Here is a 24,326-nt window from a genome sequence, read left to right on the forward strand (position 1 = left end):
GTTGTCAGGAGGATTTCTCAATCGCTGGACCCCCCCTCCATTGACCCTCGCCATAGCTCAAGTAGGGGATTTCCCACCCCCCCCCCCGGGCTGATGTGGAGGGGTTGGAAGGGGGTGTCAGAATTCCAGACCAACCCCCTGTTGTTCCATTTCAGTCCCCACAAAGGAGGTGGTGGAGGAGAAGGCTCCATGTGCCCCATGGGAGAGGCTCGTCAACTCCCAGTGTGCCTGTCGGATGCCCTACCAGTGCAGGTAGGAGGGGTGGAGAAGGGATGGGGGAGGGTGGAGAGGAGGGTGGGTAGGGTGGAGTGTAGGGGAGGGGAGAGCAGAAGGGGAGGGACAGGCAGGGGAAGGGCAGAAGTGAGCGGAAAAAGGGGAAGGGGGAGAGGAGGTGGGAAGGGTGGAGTGTAGGGGAGGAGGCAGGATGGTGAGGGTAGATGGCAGAGGTGAGGGGAAAGAGGGAGAGAGGAGGGTGGGAAGGTTGGAATGTAGGGGAGGGGAGAGGGAAGGGTGGGAGAGGAGGGGAGAGGGCAGATGTGAGGAGAAAGAGGGGAGGGAAGAGCAGGAGAGGAGGGAAGAGGGGAGCGATGAAGAGACGTGAGAGAGGGACAGGGGAATGGATGGGGAGGGGAGGGGAGAGGAGTAGAGTGGAGAGGGGGAGAGGGGTGAGATAAGAGGGGAGGGAATGAAGAAGGGAGAGAGTGGAGGGGGAGAGGAAGGGAAGGGAGAGAAGGGGAAGGGAGAGGGACAAGGGGAGGATGGGGAGACGCAGAAGAGGGGGAGAGGTTGAGGTGGTGGAGAAGAGGAGAGGGGAGTGACAAGGGGGAGAGGGAAGGGAGGTGAAGAGGGGAAGGACGAGGGGAGGGGTGATGGAAGGCAGGAGTAGGGGAAGAGAGGGGCTATGAGATCACAGAAGACCAGGCTGTGTGACCTTCCACATTCTTCCTTGTTCTCATGTACCCCTCCCTGCAGCCAGAGCTGCTAGCCCTGCCAAAACCTGGCGCCCAACCAACCCCTCTCATGCCCTCCCTCCCCAACCACTTTCCCTTCCCCCTCTGCTCCTCTCCCTCTCCCCTTCCCTTCACGCCCCCACCCCCTCGTCTCTCTCTCCCCTATTTAACAGGAGAGATGGAACAGGTTGTCAGGAAGCATTTACAGCAGGGAGGTTTGGAGACAACGAAAAGATAGATGCCATCAGTCCAGAGATAGAGTGCTCTGGTGAGACCACTCCTGGAGTACTGGGCATCCCATCTCCTGGCTGAGGATGAACAGAGGGGATAGAAGAATGCAGAGAAGGTTCACCAGCTTAGGGAGAGATGAAGCTCCCCAGACAGGTCCCAGACTGGATCAACGACGTACCTGTCGATTATATCAGTGATAATCATCTTTGCCCACCAGTCACAACCCCAGGGACAACCGGTTACTGAGCTGGTCTCACGCTGAGGGGAGAGAGGCTGAGGCAGAGAAGATAGAATACCTCATCTTCTGACTGGGCACTCCCCCCCACACCTCCTCATTTCTTCCCCCGTCACCTTCCCCCAGCTCTGACTCTCTCCCCTTTCCCCGTCTCCTTTTACACAGACATGATGAATTCTCACCTCTCCCCATATTGTCTCCAATTAGCCCCTTTTGTTGGTCTGGATCCCTTCCCCAGCCGGCTCTATTCTGAGATGTCCTGCTTCCCCAGCCGGCTCTATTCTGAGATGTCCTGCTTCTGCCTCATCCTGCTTCTTAAGGAAGGGCTCAGGCCCAAAACGTCGGTGATATATCTTTGTCTCCTACGGATGCTGAAAGACCAGTTGAGTTCCTCCAGCATTTTGGTATGTTTTTACTTCACAGAACATTCCAGCACAGTACATGTCCTTCGTCCAACATTGTTGGGACCATAGAACATTACAGCACAGAAGCAGGCCCCTTCAGCCATTCTAGTCTGCACTGAACCATTTTTTCTGGCCTCGTACCATTGATCTGCCCCCAGTCCATATCTCTCTATACCTCTCCCATCTATGTCCCTGTCCAAATTCCTCTTAAATGTTAAAAATTCACCACTTCAGCTGGCAGCTCATTCCACTTCCCCACCACTCTCTGTGGTAAAGAAGTTCCCCCTAAACTTTTCCCCATTCACCCTTAACCCCTGTCCTCTGGTTTGTATTTCACCCACCCTCAGTGGAAAAAGCCGACCTACATTTACTCTGTCTGTCCCCCTCATAATTTTAAATATCAAATCTTCCCTCATCCTTCTACACTCCAGTTTACCAACTGATGGAAACCCGCTCCACAATAATCTACCCCTTCCCTCCCTCACACCCATAACCCTCTATTTTTCTTACAAAGCATCTTTTAAATGTCCCTATTGTACTGACCTCCACAACCAACACTGGCCATGCATTCCAGGCCCCCACTATGCTCTCACATCTCCCCTAAACTTGCCTCCACTCAACTCAGATTGATGTCCATCCTTTCTATTCCTTTTATCAACTTGTAGACTTCTATTAAGTCTCCTCCCACTCCAAACTATACAAACTGCAAACTATTGGAGAGGATTCTCAAGGACAGGATCTATGAGCATTTGGAGAAGTCCAGTCTACTCAGGGATAGTCAGCAGGGCTTTGTGAAGGGAAGGTCGAGCCTCACGAGTCTAAATGAGTTTTTTTGAGGAGGTAACAAAAGAAATTGATGAGGGTCGGGTGGTAGATATGGTTGACATGGATTTTATCAAGGCATTTGACAAAGTTCCTCACGAGAGACTCATCCAGAAAGTCATGAGGCTTGGGATCAGTGGAACCTTGGCCGTGTGGATAAAAAAATTGGCTTGCAGGTAGAAAGCAGAGGGTAGTAGTGGGAGGGAAGTTTTCTGCCTGGAGGTCGGTGATTAGTGGAGGAGCCGCAGGGATCTGTCGTGGGACCCCTGCTTTTTGTGATATTTATAAATGACCTGGATGAAGAGGTGGACGGATCACAAGATCACGGAGCAGAAGCAGGCCACTAGGCCCATCGAGTCTGTGCCATGACTCTACACTAAGCTGAACTATGCTCACACCTAGTTCCAAGTTCCAGCCTTTTCCCCATATCCCTTGATACCCTGACTAATGAGATACTTCTTCATTTCTTGTTTAAATATTCCCAGATTACTCTACACAAGGACGCCCAGGTCTCTTTGCACCTCCCAGGATTGAATTTTCTCCCCATCCAGATAGTCCTCAGCCTGTTTATTTCCACTGCCAAAATGTAGAACCAAACCCTTCTCAACATTGTACTTCATCTCCCATATTTTTGCCCAAACTTCCAATCTGTCTACATCCCTCTGCAATTTTACTGTTTCCTCAACAGTTCCTGCTCTGCCACCTATCTTAATGTCATCTGCAAATTTGGCCACAAAACCATTCATTCTACAATCCAAATCATTAATATAAATTGTAAAGAGCAGCAGCCCCAAGACCGACTCCTGCGAAACACCACTTGTTACAGGCAGCCATCCTTAACGGGATCCCTTAATTACAACCCTTTGCTTTCTGCCTTTCAGCCAATTTTCTATCCAGTCTAATAGCATCCCTGTAATTCCATGGATCTTCATCTTATTTATCAACCTAACATGTGGCACCTTATCAAAAGCCTTTTGAAAATCTAAATATACAACATCCACAGCCTCCCCTTTGTCTATTCTACCTGAGATTTCTTCAAAAAACTCTAATAGGTTAGTCAGGCATGATCTATCCTTTAAAAAAACATGCTGACCAGGAATTTCATAACTTCATCCTTGAGGATTGACTCTAATATCTTCCCAACCACCGACGTCAGACTTGTACGTCTATAGTTTCCTTTTTTTCTGTTTCCCACCTTTCCTGTACAATGCAACCACAATTGCAACCTTCCAATCCCCTGGAACCACACCACAGACTAGTGATTTCTGGAAGATTTTCACCAATGTATCCATAATCTCCAAAGCTACCTCTTTCAAAACCCACGGATGTACCTCATCTGGTCCAGGAGATTTATCTGTCTTTAATCCATTCAATTTACCAAGCACAATTTCTCTAGTAACCTTAACTGTATCCAACTCTACACCCTGAAGCCTCTGTCTGTCAGGGATATTACTAATGTCTTCCATGGTGAATACAGATGTATAATATTGATTTAATTCTCCCATATCTCATATAATTCTCCCATACCTGATATAATTTCCCCAGCATTGTTTTTAATCAGTCCTATGTCAACATGTGTCTCTCTTTCATTCTTTTTATATTCAAAAAAACTCAGTATCTTTTCACAACTCATCTTTCCTTAGGACTTTCTTTGTCTCTTTCTGTAGATTTCTAAAGGATTCCCAGTCTTCTTATTCCCCACTAGTGTTTGCTTCCTTCTATGCCCTCCCCTTTGCCTTTATCTTGGCCTTCACTCTTTTGTCAGTCACATTGGTACCTTCTTTCCGTTGACTATTTTGATAGGTCAGTGAGTTTGTGGATGGATATGGACAGGATGCAGAGTTGGGCAGAGAAGTGGCAGATGGAGTTCAATCTGGAGAAGTATGAGGTGATGCATTTTGGAAGGGCAAACCAGAAGGCTGAGTACAGGGTTAATGGTCAGTTACTTAAAAGTATGTATGAACAGAGGGACCTTGGGGTTCAAATCCATACATCCCTCAAGGTCACTGCATAGGTTGATAAGACCATAGAACATTGCAGTACAGAAAACAGGCCATTTGGTCCATCTGGCCTCTGCTGACCAGTAAGACTAGCTAGTCCCACTGACCTACTTTCATTCCATAACCCTCCAGACTTCTCTCATCCATGTATTGATCCAATTATTTTTTTTAAACTAAAGATGGAATCTGCATTCACTACATCAGATGACAGATCATTCCACATTCCCACCACTCCCTGAGTGAAGAAATTTCGCCTGATGTTCTCCTTACACCTCTCCCCTTTCAGCCTAAAGCTATGACCTCTCGTATTGATCTCCCCAGGTCTAGGTGGAAACATCTGACTCACATCCACTCTGTCTAAACCCTTCATAATCTTCTAAACCTCTATCAAATCTCCCCTCATTCTTCTTCGTTCCAAGGAGTAGGATCCTAACCTGTTTAAACTTTCCTGGCAACTCCTAAGACCCAGCAACATCCTAGCAAACCTTCTCTGCACTCTTTCTATCTTATTGATATCTTCCCTGCTGCTGGGTAACCAGAACTGCACACAATATTCTAAGTGTGGTCTTACCAATGACTTGAATAACTTCAACATAACATTCCAATTTCTGTACTTAATACTTTGATTTATAAAAGCTAAGATGTCAAAAGCTTTCTTTACAACCCCGTCCACCTGTTCTACCTTCAGGGAACAATGTATCTGTATCCCAGATCCCTTTGCGCCTCCACACTCCTCAGTGCCCGACTGTTTACTGTGTGCATCCTAAGCTGATTCGCATTTCCAAAGTACAACACCTCACACTTATCTGCATTAAGTTCCATCAGCCATTTATTGGCCCAATTTCCAAACTGGTCCAGATCCCTCTGCAAGCTTTGAAAATTTTCCTCACAGTCCACGACGCCTTCCATCTTGGTGTCATGAGCAAACTTGCTGATCCAATTCACCACGTTATCATCTATGTCATTTATATAGGTAACAAACAATAATGGTCCCAACACAGATCCCTGAGGAACCTCATCTGGACACAGACCTCCAGTCTGAGAATCCGCCATCCACCACCACTCTCTGTTTTCTTCCACCAAGCCAATGTCGAATCCAGTTTACAACCTCTCTATGTATACCTAGTGTCTTAACCTTCTGAACCAACCTCTCCTGTGGAACCTTGTCAAAGGCCTTACTAAAGTCCATGTAAACAACATCCACAGCCTTTCCCTCATCTACCTTCCTGGTAACTTCCTCAAAAGCTCTACAAGATTCGTTAAACATGACCTATCGCACGCAAAGCCACTCTGACTGTCCTTGATCAGCTGATGACAGTCCAAATATCTATATATCCCATCTCTCAGAAATCATTCAAATAATTTACCTACTACTGACGTCAGGCCCATTGGCCTGGTTTACTCTTAGAGCCCTTCTTAAACAGCGGGACAACATGAGCCACCCTCCAAACCTCTGGCACCTCCCCCGTGACCAAGGACATCTTGAATATATCCACCAGAGGCCTTGCAGTTTCAGCCCTTATCTCTCTCAAGGTGCAGGGGAACATCATATCCAGCCCAGGGGATTTGTCTACCTTTAATCATTGCAAGGCAGCAAGTAACCTCCTTCTCCTTAAACTCCATATGCTCCATGACACTTCTATTTGTTTCCCTTCCATCCTTATTCACTGTGCCAGAAGAAGGTCTAAGGGATTCTGGGCTTCATTAGTCGGGGGATTGAGTTCAGGAGTAGAGAGGTCATGTTGCAACTCTACAAATCTCTGGTGAGACCACACTTAGAGAATTGTGTTCAGTTCTGGTCACCTCCATAGCTCAAGCTATGGAGAGGGTGCAGAGGAGATTCACCAGGATGTTGCCTGGATTAGAAAGCAAGTTTGATGAGGTAAGGTTAGCAGAGCTGGGACTTTTCTCTTTGGAGTGTAGAAGAATGAGAGGAGACTTGATAGAGGTCGACAAGATTCTGAGAGGCCTAGATAGGCTGGATGGACAGCACCTGTTCCCCAGGGCAGGATCAGCAAACACCAGTGGATGTGTGTACAAAGTGAAGGGAGGGAAGTTTAGGGGATGGAGTGGGAGCCTTGTGGTTTTGTCTCTAGTGGCTTCGTCAAGTAGTGGCTGAGGAGGAGTTTGCTCCCAGTAATGGAAAAGTGGAAAGTTTCTTTCATTAAGCTAGTTAATTAGCTGAGGAATTGGGTAATAGAGGCAGTTGTTAGGCCAGTCCAGTGTTCCGCCTGCAGGATATGGGAAGTCAGGGACAACACATTTGTTGCCAATGACAACACCTGCAAGAGGTGCATCCAGCTGCAGCTCCTGATAAACGGAGTTAGGGAACTGGATCTGCAGCTGGATGAACTTTGGATCATTGGGTCGGCAGAGGCAGTGATGGAGAGGAGTTTGAGGGAGGCAGGAACCCCTAAGAGTCAGGAGGCAGGCACCTGGGTGACTGTTGGGAAGGCAAGGGGAAGGGGCAGAAGGAGCAGAGAACCCTTGTGGCTGTTCCCATCACCAATCAATCTACTGTTTTGGATACAGTTGGTGGGGACGACCTTCTAGGGGCAAGTTATAGTTGGCCACAGCTCTGGCATTGAGACTGGGCCCTCAGCTCAGAAGGGAGAGAGGGAAGAGAGGAGAGCAGTGGTGATGGGGGATTTGATCGTTATGGGGACAGATAGGAGGTTGAGTATCTCGGATGGTCTGTTGTCTCCCTGGTGCCAGGGTCTGAGATATCTCAGATTGAGTTGTCCTGATTCTAAGGAGGGAGAATGAGCAGCCAGATGTCGTGGTCCATGTAGGGACCAAGGACGTGGGTAGGAAGGGTGAGGAGGTCCTGCTAGGAGAGTTCAGGGAGTTGGGCACTAGGTTGAAGGACAGGACCTCCAGGGTCGTGATCTCAGGATTTGTGGCCATACCACGTGTTAATGAGATTAGAAATAGGAGGATAAAGCAGCTTAACACGTGGTTAAAGACCTGGTGCAGGAGGGAGGGCTTCAGGTTTCTGGATCATTGGGCTCCCTTCCAGAGAAGGTGGGACCTGCTCCAATGGGACGGTTTGCACCTGAACTGGAGGGGACTAATATCCTTGTGGGAAGATTTGCTCGTGCTGCTCCTTGGGGTTTAAACTAGATTTGGAGGGGGAGGGGAACCCGAGTGATAGAGCAGATAGTGGGGTCGAGGACAGTAAAGCTTATGCAAGGACTGCATGTAAATACTGAAAGCAGAGGTTTATACATGATAGGAAATGATCTCAAATGCATCTATTTCAATGTGAGGAGTATTGTCGGTAAGGTAGATGAGCTGAGGGAGTGGATGGGCACGTGGAATTCTGACATTCTTGCTATTAGTGAAACTTGGTTGCAGGAGGGGCAGGCCTGGCAGCTCAATGTTCTGGGGTTCAATAGTTTCAGACGTGATAGAGGGAGAGGGGTGAAAGGGGGAGGAGTGGCGTTGCTAGTCAGGGAAAATATCACAGCTGAACTTAAATAGGACACCACTGTGGACTCTCCTTCAGAGGCCATATGGGTAGAGGTATGGAACAGGAAAGATGTGAACACCCTGATAGGCTTGTATTATAGACCACTCAACAGTCTGAGAGAATTGGAGGCACAAATCTGTTGAGAACATTGTAAGAAACAGAAAGTTGTGGTATTAGGAGATTTTAACTTTCTACATATTGATTGGGACTCCCATACTGTAAAAGGACTGGGTGGCTTGGAGTTTGTCCAATGTGTACAGGAAAGTTTTCTAATTCAATATGTAGAGGTACCACTGAGGGAGGATGCAATACCTGATCTCCTATTAGGGAACCAGGCAAGTCAGGTGGCAGAAGTCTGTATCGGTGAGCATTTTGGGTCCAGTGACCATAATCTCATTAGGTTCAAGATACTTGTGGATAAGGATAGGTCTGGTCCTCGAGTTGAGGTTCTACATTAGAGAAAGGCCAATTTTATGGAAATGAGAAAGGATCTTGGAGGATTCGATTGGAATAAGCTGTTTTCTGGCAAGGATTCACCAAACAAGTGGAAGGCATTCAAGGGTGAGGTTTTGAGGGTGCAAAGTTTGCAGAGTCCTACCAGGATTAAAGGGAAAATTAACAGGCATAGGGAACCTTGGTTTTCAAGGGATATTGGGGATAGGATTAAGAAGAGGGAGTTGTGTAACCTGTTATAGGCAACAAGGAGGAAATGAGGTAGTCGCAGTGTATCGAAAATGTAAGGGAATACTAAAGAATGAAATCAGGAAGGGAAAAGAAGGAACGAGGGGGCTTTGGCAGATAATGTGAAGGTAAATCCAAAGGGTTTCTACAAGTAAGAGGATGAGAGTGGTCAAGTATGTGTGGAACCTCACGAAATGGGAGAGATCTTAAAACAATTTTTTTGCATCAGTGTTTATCAGGAAATTGGCATCGTGCATACAGATGGAAGGGAAACAAATAGAAGGGTCATGAAACGTTGGAGATTAAGGAGGAGGAGGTGATTGCTGCCTGACAGTGAATAAAGGTAGACAGATCCCCTGGGTCGGATACGATTTTCTCTTGAACCTTGAGGGAGATAAATGTTGAAATTGCAGGGGGCCTAACGGATTCAAAATGTCTTTAGCCACAGGAGAGATGCCGGAGGATTGGAGAGTGGCTCATGTTGTCCCGCTGTTTAAGAAAGGCTCCAAAAGTAAACTAGGTAACTATAGGCCAGTGAACCTGACGTCAGTAGTAGGTAAATTATTGGAAGGAGTTCTGAGAGATCGGATATATAGATATTTGGATAGCCATGGGCTAATTAAGGACTTTGTGCATGGTAGGTCGTGTTTAACAAATTTGTAGAGTTTTTCAAGGAAGTTACCAAGAAGGTAGATGAAGGAAAGGCTGTAGATGTTGTCTGCATGGACTTTAGTAAGGCTTTCAACAAGGTCCCACATGGGAGGTTAGTTCAGAAGGCTCTGACACTAGGTATACATAGAGGGGTTGTAAACTGGACTTGAAATTGGCTGTGTGAGAGAAGCCAGAGAATAGTGGTGGATGATGCTTCTCAGACAGGAGCCCTGTAAATAGTGGTGTGCTTCAGGGATCGGGATCATTGTTTTTGTTGTTTATATCAATGATCTGAATGATAATGTGGTCAATTGGATCAGCAGATAACACTAAGATTGGAGATGTGTGGACAGTGAAAAAGGTTTTCAAAGGTTACAGAGGGATCTGGACCATCTGGGAGACTGGGCCAGTAAAAGGATGATGGAGTTTAATGCAGACAAGTATGAGGTGTTGCATTTTGGAAGAGCAACTCAAGGAAGGACTTTCACTGTAAATGGTCGGGCACTGAAGAGTTTGGAGGAGCAAAGGGATCTGGGGATGCAGGTTTCAAGGTGGACGGGGTTGTAAAGAGAGCTTTTGGCATCTTGGCCTTTATAAATCAAAGAATTGAGTGTAGGAGTTGGGATGTTACATTGAAGTTTTTTAAGACATTGGTGAGGCCAATTTTGGAATATTGTGTGCAGTTCTGGTCACCTAACAAGATTGTAAGATCAGAGAAGATTTACTAGGATGTTGCCCGGACTTCAGGAACTGAGTTACAGGGAAAGATTAAACAGGTTAGGAGTTTATTCCTTGGAGTGTAGAAGAATGAGGGGAGATTTGATCGAGGTTTACAAAATTATGAGGGGTATAAACAGAGTAAATGCGAGTAGAGGTGAGGAGAGATAAATACGAGAGGACATGGCTTTAGGGTGAAAGGGGAACATTTTAGGGGGAGCATTAGTGGGAACTTCTTCACTCAGAGAGTGGTGGGAGTGTGGAATGAGCTGCCATATGATGTAAATGCGGGCTCACTCATTTTAAGAATAAATTGGGTAGCTACATGGATGGGAGGGGTCTGGAGGGTTATGGAATGGGAGCAGGTCAGTGGAACTACTGAACAATGGTTGACAAAGACTAGAAGGGTCGAATGGCCTGTTTTCTGTGATGTAGTGTTCTATGGTTCTATGGGAGACATCAGGGGGAGGTTATTTTTTTACATAGAGAGTTGTGGGGGCCTGGAATGCCTTGCTAGGGATGGTGGTGGAGGCTGGAACATTAGGAGCCTTTAAGAGACGGACACATGGATGGAAGAAAAATAGAGGGTTACGGGGGTAGGGAGGGTTTAGTACTTTTTTAAGGAATATATGGGTAAAAACAACATTGAGGGCTGAAGGGCCTGGACTGTTCTGTATGTTCTATATTCTAAGGAGAAAAGCCCCAGCTCTGTTAACCTTGCCTCAGAAGATATGAGGCGTTCAGAGCCTAGTTACTGACAGACCAGACCCACCCTCCCACCGATCCGGTCAGTCCCCCAGCCTTGGGTGTCATGGCCTGTTTCTGACCCCTTCCTGCACCCAACCAACCTCTCTCTCATCCACCCTGAACATCCCTCCAAACTCTCCCCTTTACCCTGCCAGATTCTAGCTCTCTGAACTCACCTTTTTCTCTGAACTCCCCCTTCCCTCTCCAAACTCTCCCCTTTGCCCCCTCCAGACCCCTCTCTCTGAACACCCCCATTCACCCCCTCCAGATTCTCTCTCCCCTGTCTCAAACTCTCTCCTCTCCAGCATCTCCCCCCCCTTTCCAAACTTTCATCTCTCTCCTCTTCTCCCCCCTCCTTCAAACTCTCCCCCTCTCAGATATCTCCAGCTCCCCTTCTCCAAACAATCCCTCAACAAACTCTCCCCCTCCCTCTCTTATACTCCTGTCGCCTGTCTCTGTCCTCAGCACCTCTCCCCTTCCCTCCTGCTCACACTCCCTCCCCTATCTTTCTCTCCCCTCCCTTGTCTCCCCACTTTCTCCCTCTGTCCACATTTTGCCATCTCCTTCCCTCTCTCCCTCAACCCCTCACTCTCTCTCCCTTCTCCTCTTTGTCATCAGTGCCTCCTTCTCCCTCTCTTGCCTGTCTCTCCCTCTCCTCCTCTAGGCACTCTCTCTCCTATCTCTGTCCTCGGTGCCTATCTCCCTTTCCTCTCTTTCTCTCTCTCTCTCCTTATCTTCTCCTCCCCTCACCCCCATCCCTCACTTCCCCGTTGACTGAGCAGTGCCGTCTATCCTCAGCACCTCCCCCCATTTTTGCTCCCTTCTTCCTCCCCCTCCTCTCACCTCCCTGTTTCCTCTCCCCCTTGCTCCTTCTTCTCACACTTCCCCTCCCTCCCTCTCCCCATTCCTCCACCCCACTGACTGACTTGTGCCATCTCTGCCCCAGTGCTTCCCTACTCCACCCCTTCCCTCCCCTATCCCCCTACCTGTCATTCTCTCCCTCTGTACCACTGAATGACCAATACCTCTGCCCCAATGCCTCCCGCTCTCCAATCCATTCCCTCACCTCCCTCCCCAACCTCCAGCCAAAACCCAGCCCTTCGCAGATGGTTCGTGACCCTCTCAGCCCCTTGCTGCTGCTGTGACCACCCGTCTCCTCCTCTCCTCCCCCAGTTCCTCGCTGCCAGTGTGTGCTACCCACTCCAGGACGGGCCGAACGTCACTGCTGACCTGGTGTAAGCTGCGCTCGCTCCAGTGCCTGGGCCAGAGTTTCTCTGTGGCAGCCGACTCCTCCTGCGCCGGGATGCCGGACACATGTAGCAGCTGTGGGACCTGTCCACCTTGGCAGCAGTGTGACGGTACGGATCTTCATCCCGGACCCCCATCCCAGGGTGGGCTGCAGTGGGACAGAATCCCATCCCAGAGAGGGCTGTGATGGGACAGACCCCCATCCCAGGGTGGGCTGTGGTGGGATGGACCCCCATCCCAGAGTGGGCTGCAGTGGGATGGACCCGCATCCAATGGGTGGGCTGCGGTGGGACAGACCCCATCCCAGGGTTGGCTGCGATGGGACGGACCCCCATCCCAGGGTGAACTATGGTGGAACAATAGGGACACAGGGATTGCATCCTGGACAATGTATTTGGAGGGGGCCATGTCTGAAGGAGGGAGGGTGGGTCACACTTTGGGAGCATCCACTGAGGGAGTCTCCCACTGAGTCCTAGGCCCTCATTTCTCAGGGTGATTTGGTGTGTTGTGAGGGTGAGGGTGGGATGAGGGGTAGGGGATGTGAGGGGAAATAATGGGAGGTGAACATGAGGGAATGAGCTGACTGACAATGTCCATCCATCCCCAGATGAGGGTGAGGTGAGGGGTGACTGATGATGTCCCTCCATCCCCAGCCATCCGGGAGAGTGAGGGGAGGTGAGGGGACATGAAAAGAGATGAGGGTGAGGGTGAGGTGAGGGGTGACTGATGATGTCCCTCCATCCCCAGCCGTCCGGGACTGCTGTGTGTGCTGGGAGGAGGCAGAGTGCCAGGAGCCGGGAATTGAGTTCTGCGCCATGCTGGAGGGAAGTGAACAGCCAACAACCCTCAGCGAGTGCCAGGCCTCCGTCCTCAAGTGTCGCGGGGTCAACTTCACCTTGATCGACTCTCAGCCGTGCTCTGGAATCCTTGCCCAAACACACCATTCTGATATCCCTCCATTCACATCCTCTTACCCCTCCCATCCCTGACACCCCACCATAACTGCTCCCAGGACCCCCTCCTGTCCCTAACACCCCACCATAACTGCTCCCTGGACCCCTCCTATCTCTGACACCCCACTTTCACTGCCCTGAGACACCACCTGTCCATGAAACCCCACCGTAACTGCCCTAGGACCCCTCCTGTCTCTACACCCCTCGCTCACTGCCCAGGGACCCTGCCTGTCCCTGAGATCTTCTCACTACTCTTCCTGCCCTCCCTGCTCTCCCCAGTCAGATTTCAGATTTATTGTCAGAGAACATACGTGACATATACAACCCTGAGATTCTTTTTCCTGGGGGCACGACAGATTAACACTAATTGATAGTGCAAAAAATAAACTGTACACTGCATAAAACATGTAAACAAATACAGAACTGTAAACAGATAATGAATGTAAACAAACTGACTGTGCAATAGAGTGAGAATAAAAAAGAAAATCAATAAAGTGCACACGTTGGAGTCCTTAAACGAGTCCGATTGAGTTTGTTGTTGAGGAGTCTGATGGTGGAGGGGGAGCAGCTGTTCCCGAACCTGGGGGTGCGAGTCTTGTGGCACCGACACCTCTTCCTCAATGGCAGCAGTGAGAACAGAGCTTGTGCTGGGTGGTGAGGGTCCTGCTGCTCTCTGACGGTAGCACTCCCTGTAAATGTTCTCGATGGTGAGGAGGATTTTGCCTGTGATGTCCTGGGCTGTGTCCAGTACCTTTTGCTGGGCTTTACGCTCAGAGGTATTGGTGTTTCCAGACCAGACTGTGATGTAGCCGGTCAGCACACTTTCCACCACACCTCTATAGAAATTTGCCAGGGTTTCCGATGTCGTACCAAACCTCCGCAAACTTCTGAGGAAGTAGTGACGCTGACGTGCTTTCTTCACGATGCCATTGGTGTGTTGGGTCCAGAAAGATCCTCCGAGATAGTGACTCCCAAGAACTTATATTTGCTCACCCTCTCCACCTCTGATCCCCCAGTGATCACTGGATTGTAAACCTCTGGCTTTCCCTTCCTGAAGTCAACAATCAGATCCTTAGTTTTGGTGACACTGGGTGTGAAGTTGTTGTTGGTGCCCCATTCAGCCAAGTTGTCAATCTCCATCCTTTATGCTGTGTTACGAACCCAGAGGACCCCAAAACCCAGCAGCAATAGAAATTCACCAAGACAAATGGTTACTTAAACAAAAGATGCATTTGATTATCTTTAAACATGAAAACAGAATCAAACTTTAACTTATCACTATTGACTTAACTAACCTAACTTAACCCCCTTCTAATTCTAAGCATATATAACCATATAACCATTTACGGCACAGAACAGGCCAGTTTGGCCATACTAGTCCATGCCATAACAAATCCCCACCCTCCTAGCCTTGTACAATTTCATCATAACCTCCCTACTCTTGAATTCAATACTTCAATTTATGAAGGCCAACATTCCAAATGCCTTCTTCACCACACCATCTACCTGAGTATCAGCCTTTTTTTTTTTATTTTTTATTTTTCACACCATAAATCACATTAGCCATGATACACACTTTTTCCTTTTCACACATATACAATGACATTTTCTCTCCCCCCCCCCACCCCCTCCCATCCATTTAAGGTATACAATCTAGGATACATTAAACCAGTCAGACAATGTTGTCACTCAACAAAAATACACCAGAAATTCTACTGAGTCCATTCTTTTCTTTCCTTCTCCTTCCATCAACTTAGGTATTGATTGTCCCCGGTAGGTTTTCGCTATTGTATTTAATGTAAGGCTCCCATATTTGTTCGAATATTTCAATATTATTTCTTAAACTATATGTTATTTTTTCTAATGGAATACATTTATTCATTTCTATATACCATTGTTGTATTTTCAAATTATCTTCCAATTTCCAGGTTGACATAATACATTTTTTTGCTACAGCTAGAGCTATCTTAACAAATCTTTTTTGTGCATCCTCCAAATCAATTCCAAATTCTTTGTTTTTTATGTTACTTAGGAGAAAGATCTCTGGATTCTTTGGTATATTGTTTTTTGTTATTTTATTTAATATCTGATTGAGATCTTCCCAAAATTTTTCTACTTTCTCACATGTCCAGATTGCATGAATTGTTGTTCCCATTTATTTTTTACATCGAAAACATCTATCAGATACTGTTGGGTCCCATTTATTTAACTTTTGAGGTGTAATGTATAGTCTGTGTATCCAGTTATATTGTATCATACGTAGCCTCGTATTTATTGTATTTCTCATCGTTCCAGAACATAATTTCTCCCATGTTTCTTTTTTTATCTTTATATTTAAATCTTGTTCCCATTTTTGTTTAGTTTTACCATTTGTTTCCTCATTCTCCTTTTCTTGCAGTTTAATATACATATTTGTTATAAATCTTTTGATTATCATTGTATCTGTAATCACATATTCAAGGTTACTTGCCTCTGGCAAACTCAAACTGCTTCCTAATTTATCCTTCAAGTAGGATCTCAATTGGTAATATGCCAAAACTGTATCTTGAGTTATATTGTACTTATCTTTCATTTGTTCAAAGGATAAGAATCTATTTCCTGAAAAACAATTTTCTATTCTTTTAATCCCCTTTTTTTCCCATTCTCTAAAGGAAAGGTTATCTATTGTAAAAGGGAGTAACTTGTTTTGTGTCAATATTAGTTTTGGTAATTGATAATTTGTTTTATTTCTTTCTACATGAATCTTCTTCCAAATATTGAGGAGATGATGTAATACTGGAGAACTTCTATGTTGTACCAATTTTTCATCCCATTTATATAATATGTTCAGGTATCTTTTCCCCTATTTTATCTAGTTCTAATCTCGTCCAGTCTGGTTTTTCCCTTGTTTGATAAAAATCTGATATGTATCTTAATTGTGCGGCTCTATAATAATTTTTAAAGTTTGGCAGTTGTAAGCCTCCTTGTTTATACCATTCTGTTAATTTATCTAGTGCTATCCTTGGTTTCCCCCCTCTCCATAAAAATTTCCTGATTATTTTCTTTAACTCCTTGAAGAATTTTTCTGTCAGTTGTATTGGCAATGCCTGAAATAAGTATAATATCCTTGGAAAAATGTTCATTTTAATACAGTTTATCCTTCCTATTAGTGTTAGTGGTAAATCTTTCCAATGCTCTAAATCGTCCTGTAATTTTTTCATTAGTGGATAATAATTGAGTTTATATAGTTGGCCGACAGACTCGCCAAGGCAAATAGCGCCTTTGGAAGACTACACAAAAGAGTCTGGAAAAACAACCAACTGAAAAACCTCACAAAGATAAGCGTATACGGAGCCGTTGTCATACCCACACTCCTGTTCGGCTCCGAATCATGGGTCCTCTACCGGCACCACCTACGGCTCCTAGAACGCTTCCACCAGCGTTGTCTCCGCTCCATCCTCAACATCCATTGGAGCGCTTACACCCCTAACGTCGAAGTACTCGAGATGGCAGAGGTCGACAGCATCGAGTCCACGCTGCTGAAGATCCAGCTGCGCTGGATGGGTCACGTCTCCAGAATGGAGGACCATCGCCTTCCCAAGATCGTGTTATATGGCGAGCTCTCCACTGGCCACCGTGACAGAGGTGCACCAAAGAAAAGGTACAAGGACTGCCTAAAGAAATCTCTTGGTGCCTGCCACATTGACCACCGCCAGTGGGCTGATAACGCCTCAAACCGTGCATCTTGGCGCCTCACAGTTTGGCGGGCAGCAACCTCCTTTGAAGAAGACCGCAGAGCCCACCTCACTGACAAAAGGCAAAGGAGGAAAAACCCAACACCCAACCCCAACCAACCAATTTTCCCTTGCAACCGCTGCAATCGTGTCTGCCTGTCCCGCATCGACCGCGAAGCCAAGCCAAAGAAAGATAGTTGGCTGAGATTTTTGTTTATTTGTACACCTAGGTATCTTATTGCCTGCATTTGCCATCTAAATGGAGATTCCTTCTTAAATTTTGAGAAATCCGCATTATTCATAGGCATGGCTTCACTTTTATTTACGTTTATCTTGTAACCCGACACTTCTCCATATTCCTTCAATTTCTTATATAATTCTTTTATTGATAGTTCTGGTTCTGTTAAGTACACTATAACATCATCCGCAAATAGACTGATTTTATATTCCTTGTCTTTTATTTTTTTTCCTTTTATATTATTATCTATTCTTATCAATTCTGCTAGTGGTTCTATAGCTAACGCAAACAATAAAGGTGATAGTGGGCATCCCTGCCGCGTTGACCTGCTTAAGTTAAATTGCTTTGATACATGTCCATTTACTGTCACTTTCGCTAACGGTCCCTTATATAATGCTTTAATCCAATTAATATACTTCTCCGGTAAACTGAATTTTTGCAATACTTTGAACAAATAATTCCATTCTACTCTGTCAAAGGCCTTCTCTGCATCTAAAGCAACTGCTACTGTAGGTGCTTTATTTCCTTCTACTGCATGAATTAAGTTAATAAATTTACAAATATTGTTTGTTGTGCGTCTTTTTTTGATAAATCCAGTTTGGTCTAAATTTACCATTTTCGGTACATGCTCTGATAATCTGTTTGCTAATAGTTTAGCTATTATCTTATAATCTGTGTTTAGTAAAGATATTGGTCTATATGACGCTGGTGAGAGTGGATCTTTCCCTAGTTTTAGTATTACTGTAATTATTGCTGTTTTACATGAATCTGGTAAGCTTTGTGTTTCATCAATCTGGTTGATTACATCCAGGAGGGGCGGAATTAATAAGTCTTTAAATGTTTTGTAGAATTCTATTGGGAATCCATCCTCTCCTGGTGTCTTATTATTTGGTAATTTTTTTATTATCTCTTGTATTTCTACTATTCCAAATGGTTCTGTTAATTTATTTTGTTCCTCTATTTGTAGTTTTGGTAGTTCAATTTTAGTCAGAAATTCATCTATTTTCCCTTCTTTCCCTTCGTTTTCAGTTCGGTATAATTGTTCATAGAATTCTCTAAAGTTTTCCTTAATTTCTTTTGGATTATATGTAATTTGTTTGTCTTTTTTCCTTGATGCCAATACCATTTTCTTAGTTTGTTCTGTCTTAAGCTGCCATGCTAGGATTTTGTGTGTTTTTTCACCCAGTTCATAATATTTCTGTTTTGTCTTCATTATATTCTTCTCCACCTTATATGTTTGTAATGTTTCATATTTTATTTTTTTATCCGCCAATTCTCTTCTTTTAGTTGTATCTTCCTTCATTGCTAATTTTTTTTCTATATTTACTATTTCCCTTTCCAACTGCTCTGTTTCCTGATTATAGTCCTTCTTCATCTTGGTTACATAACTTATTATTTGCCCTCTAATGAATGCTTTCATTGCGTCCCATAGTATAAACTTAACTTCCACTGATTCCGTATTTATTTCAAAATACATTTTTATTTGTTTTTCAATAAATTCTCTAAAATCCTGCCTTTTAAGTAACATGGGGTTTAATCTCCATCTATACATTCTTGGAGGGATGTCCTCTAGCTTTACTGTCAATATTAAGGGTGAATGGTCCGATAGTATTCTAGCTTTATATTCTGTTTTTCTTACTCTATCCTGCATACTAGCTGATAACAAAAATAGGTCTATTCTTGAGTATGTTTTATGTCTAGCCTAGTAATATGAATATTCCTTTTCTTTTGGGTGTTGTTTCCTCCATATATCCAAAAGTTGCATTTCTTCCATTGATTTAATTATAAATTTGGTTACTTTGTTCTTTCTGTTAATTTTTTTCCCAGTTTTATCCATATTTGAATCCAAATTCAGGTTGAAATCCCCTCCTATTAATATGTTCCCTTGCGTATTTGCTACCTTCAAAAAGATATCTTGCATAAACTTTTGATCTTCTTCGTTAGGTGAATATACATTGAGTAGATTCCAAAACTCTGAATATATCTGACATTTTATCATTACATATCTCCCTGCTGGATCTATTATTTCCTCTTCTATTTTAAATGGCACATTTTTACTAATTAATATAGCCACTCCTCTTGCTTTTGAATTATACGATGCTGCTGTTACATGTCCTACCCAATCTCTCTTTAATTTCTTGTGCTCCAATTCAGTTAAATGTGTTTCTTGCACAAATGCTATATCAATTTTTTCTTTTTTCAGTAAATTTAGCAGTTTCTTCCTTTTAATTTGGTTATGTATTCCATTAATATTTAAAGTCATATAGTTCAGCGTAGCCATTTTGTACTTTGTTTATCTTCCCTTTCCGTTTTTCCATCATTACCTTTCCTCCTTTTCCATTTCTGTTTTCTTATTTTAAACCCTTTACAAGACAACATTCCTAAAACATCAAACATTTTCCTTATTCTCCTATTTAAAACTTCTTTAGCCCCAATCTCCCCTTCCCCTCCTGAGTTGTCCTTTATCCCTTGTCGGACAACCACATCTCCCCTCTCCATTTGGGTTTGCGAATTCACTCGCAAGCGTCAGCTGATTTTGCAGTGACCGTAACTCCTCCCCACCCAGCCCCCCCCAGAAAAGATTTCACTTTTCATATGTAACAAAGGTCACTCTTTTAGTTCCCTCCTTATTCCCTCTATTCCATTTCCTTCCCTTATTAATTCTTGTCTATACTATCTATATTTTCCTCTAAATACGGATACATTCACGTATGCACATTATACATCTTCACACTTATACCTCTTTACCCACATACATATAAATTGTGGTCATTTTTACTCTCATTACACGTCTTCATCCCTCAGTCTATTTTGTAATTGTTCTGCAAATTTTCGTGCTTCTTCTGGATCCGAGAATAGTCTGTTTTGTTATCCTGGAATAAATATTTTCAATACTGCTGGATGCTTTAGTATAAATTTATACCCTTTCTTCCATAAAATCGCCTTTGCTGTATTGAACTCCTTTCTCTTCTTCAGGAGTTCAAAACTTATATCTGGATAAATGAAGATTTTTTGCCCTTTGTACTCTAGTGGCTTGTTGCCCCCTCTTACTTTTTCCATTGTCTTCTCTAGTACCTTTTCTCTTGTAGTATATAGGAATTTTACTAAAATAGATCTTGGTTTTTGTTGTGGTTGTGGTTTAAAGGCCAATGCTCTATGTGCCCTTTCTATTTCCATTTCTTGCTGTAGTTCTGGACATCCTAGGATCCTGGGGATCCAATCTTTTATAAACTCTCTCATATTCTTGCCTTCTTCATCTTCCTTAAGGCCCACTATCTTTATGTTATTTCTTCTGTTATAATTTTCCATTATATCTATTTTCTGAGCTAACAGTTCTTGTGTCTCTTTAACTTTTTTATTAGATTCCTCTAATTTCTTTTTTAAGTCCTCTACCTCCATTTCTACTGCTGCTTCCCGCTCTTCCATCTTGTCCATTCTCTTTCCCATTTCTGTTAAAGTCATATCTATTTTATTCATTTTCTCTTCTGTGTTGTTTATTCTTCTTCTTAAATCATTAAATTCCTGTGTTTGCCATTCTTTAAATGACTCCATGTAATCTTTAATAAGAGAAAGTATATCCTTTATCTTGCCTTTCCCTTCTTCTTCTATTTCACTGTGCTCTTCCTCTTCCTCTTCTTCTTCCTCTGGGTTGGCCATCTGTTGTTTCTTTGTTGCCCTTTCCTTCTCTTCTTTCTTGTTTTCGTTGTCTTCTGTGGTCTCTTCTTGCTGCAGGTGTTCTGCAGCTGTCGTTGCCGGCTGTGGAGATCGACTCCCCAGCTGGTCCCCCCTCCCGTCGGTGTGTTTTTTTTCATGCGCGGTTGCGCACTTTTACTCGGCTCAACGAGCCATTTTTGTAGTCCACCTTCTACCGACCTGAGGGAGCGGGTTTCTCTCTCCACTGCGGGCGTCTTTGAACAGGTAAGGCCTTCTCCTTCTTCCTCCGTTGTCTTCTCTTCCTCTCTTCTTACCGTTGATTTCGATTTTTCTTTTTTTGTCGCCATCTTCTTTCCACCTTTATACTCACTTTTCTTTAACTTTTATTTCTGTGCCTTTGTGTTTTCCTTTGTTTTTTTTCGACTTTTCTGGAGAGGGCTGGAGTTCACTGTCCGGCCACTACTCCATCACGTGACTCCCCCCTGAGTATCAGCCTTGAGGGTACTATTTACCACAACTCCTAAATCCCTTTGTTGCTCTGCACATCTCAATAGCCGACCATTTAATGCATATGACCTATTTAGATTTGCCTTTCCAAAATGTAACACCTCACACTTATCTGTATGAAATTCCATCAGCCATTTCTCAGCCCACACCTCCAGCCTTCCTAAATCACCTTTTAATCTACGGTAATCTTCCTCACTGTCCACACCACCACCAATCTTAGTATCATCCGCAAACTTGCTTATCCAATTCTCCACGCCTACTTCTAGATCGTTAATATATATAACAAACAATAGTGGACCCAAGACTGATCCCTGAGGAACTCCACTAGTCACCGGCCTCCAATTGGACAAACAATTTTCTACCACTACTCTCTGACACCTCCCATCCAACCACTGCTGAATCCATTTCACTACCTCCTCATTTATACCTAATGCCTCCACCTTTTTTCTAACCTCCTGTGGGGAACTTTGTCAAAAGCTTTACTAAAGTCTAAATAGACAACATCCACAGCTTTCCCTTCATCAACCTTTTTTGTAACCCCCTCGAAGAACTCAATCAGGTTTGTCAAGAATGATCTACCCCTGACAAAACCATGCTGATTACTCCCTATCAATCCTTGTACCTCCAAATATTTGTAAATACCATCCCTCAGAACACTTTCCATCAACTTATCCACCACAGGAGGAGTCACGTGATGGAGTAGTGGCCAGTCAGGGAACTCCAGCCCTCTCCGGAAAAGTTGAAAAAAAAAACACACAAAACACAAAGGTACAAGAATAAAAATTAAAACAAAGTAAAAGTAAAGGTGAGAAGAAAATGGCGGCGAAGAGAGAAAAGTCAAAAGCAATGGGAAAAAGAGAAGAAAGAACGTCGGAAGAAGAAGGTGAAGGCCTTACCTGTCCGAGGAGTCCCGCCGCGGAGAGAGAAGCCCGCTCCCTAAGGTCGGTGGAGGTCCCGGGCTCGAGACTACAAAAATGGCTTGCAGAGCCGAGTAAAAGTGCGCAACCGCGCATGAAAAAAACCCATTGACGGGAGGGGGGAACAGCTGCGGAGTCGATCTCCACAGCTGAGAGAGACACCTGCAGCACAGCAGCAGGTGCAGAACACAGACAATAACGAGAACAAGAAAGAAGAGGGTAAAAAGAAAACAAGGAAACAACAGATGATCAACCCAGAGGAAGAAGAAGAAGAACAGAAAGAAGTAGAAGAAGAAGAGAAAGGCAAGACAATGGATGTATCTTTTTTTTAAAGAATATATGGAATCAGTGAAAGAATGGCAATTACAAGAATTTGATGAGATAAAAAGAAGAATTAAGAATGCAGAAGAAAAAATGAATAAAATAGAAATGGTCATAAAAGAGATAGGAAAAAGAGTGGACAATGTGGAAGAATGAGAAATAATTGTAGAAATGGAAGTAGAGAAATTAAAAGAGAAATTAGAAGAATCTAATAAAAAAGTTAAAGAGGCACATGAGCTGCTAGCTCAGAAGATAGATATAATGGAAAACTATAATAGAAGAAATAATATAAAGATAGTGGGCCTGAAGGAAGATGAAGAAGGCACGAATATGAGAGAATTTATAAAAGATTGGATCTCCAGGGTCCTAGGAAGACCAGAATTACAGGAAGAAATGGAAATAGAGAGGGCACATAGAACACTAGCCCCGAAACCACAACCACAACAAAGACCAAGATCCATTTTAGTAAAATTCTTAAGATATACAACAAGAGAAAATATATTGGAGAAAGCAATGAAGAAAATAAGAGAAGACAAAAAGGCACTGGAATACAAAGGTCAAAAATTTTTTTTCTATCCAGACATAAGTTTTGAACTCCTGAAGAAGAGGAAGGAGTTTAATACAGCAAAAACGATCCTTTGGAAAAAAGGATATAAATTTATGTTAAAGTACCCAGCGGTACTTAAAATAGTTATTCCAGGGCAGCAAAACAGACTATTCTCGGATCCGGAGGAAGCACGAAAATTTGCAGAACAACTACAAAACAGACAGAGAGATGAAGACATGTAACGAGAGTAAAAATGACCACGAACTATATGTATGTGTGTATATGGGTATGTATATATATATATATATATATATATATATATGTGTGTGTGTATGTATATATGTGTGTACATGAGTGTATCCATATTTAGAGGAAAATATATAGAGTATAGATAAGAATTAATAAGGGAATGAAAGGGAACAGAGGGAATAAGGAGGGAATTAAAAGAGTGACCTTTGTTATATATGAAAATTAAAATCTTTTCCGGGGGGGCTGGGTGGGGAGGAGTTAAGGTCACTGCAAAATCAGTTCACGCTTGCGAGTGAATTCACAAATCCAAATGGAGAGGGGAGATGTGGTTGCCCGACAAGGGATAAAGGACAACTCAGGAGGGGGAGGGGAGAATGGGGTTAAAGAAATTTTAGATAGGAGAATAAGGGAAATGTTTGATGTTTTAGAAATGTTGTCTTATAAAGTGTTCAAAACAAGAAAGCAGAAATGGATAAGAAGGAAAGGTGATGATGAGGAAACGGAAAGGGAAGATAAACAAAGTATGAAATGGCTACATTGAACTATATGACTTTAAATATTAATGGAATACATAACCAAATTAAAAGGAAGAAACTGCTAAATTTACTGAAAAAAGAAAAAATTGATATAGCATTCGTGCAAGAAACACATTTAACTGAATTGGAGCACAAGAAATTAAAGAGAGATTGGATAGGACATGTAACAGCAGCGTCATATAATTCAAAAGCAAGAGGAGTAGCTATATTAATCAGTAAAAATGTACCAATTAAAATAGAAGAGGAAATAATAGATCCAGCAGGGAGATATGTAATGATAAAATGTCAGATATATTCGGAGTTTTGGAATCTACTCAATGTATATTCACATAACGAAGAAGATCAAAAGTTTATGCAAGATATTTTTTTGAAGATAGCAGATACGCAAGGGAACATATTAATAGGAGGGGATTTCAACCTTAATTTGGATTCAAATATGGATAAAACTGGGAAAAAAATTAACAGAAAGAACAAAGTAATCAAATTTATAATTAAATCGATGCAAGAAATGCAACTTTTGGATATATGGAGGA

General features: G+C 43.6%; 1 protein-coding gene across 1 annotated transcript in view; it reads left to right on the top strand.

Annotated features, from left to right (window-relative positions):
* LOC138752466 (complement component C7-like) overlaps positions 1-13,628 on the top strand; it is a 53,827-nt gene extending 40,199 nt beyond the window's left edge. Inside the window, 3 exon segments of the mRNA XM_069915313.1 lie at positions 156-252; positions 12,084-12,268; positions 12,906-13,628. Coding sequence (XP_069771414.1) covers positions 156-252; positions 12,084-12,268; positions 12,906-13,147 — 524 coding nt within the window. The 3' untranslated portion in view covers positions 13,148-13,628.
* The last annotated feature ends 10,698 nt before the right edge of the window (positions 13,629-24,326 follow it).

The sequence above is a fragment of the Narcine bancroftii genome, chromosome 1 (genome assembly GCF_036971445.1).
Source record: "Narcine bancroftii isolate sNarBan1 chromosome 1, sNarBan1.hap1, whole genome shotgun sequence".
In the NCBI taxonomy this organism is placed as follows: domain Eukaryota; kingdom Metazoa; phylum Chordata; class Chondrichthyes; order Torpediniformes; family Narcinidae; genus Narcine; species Narcine bancroftii.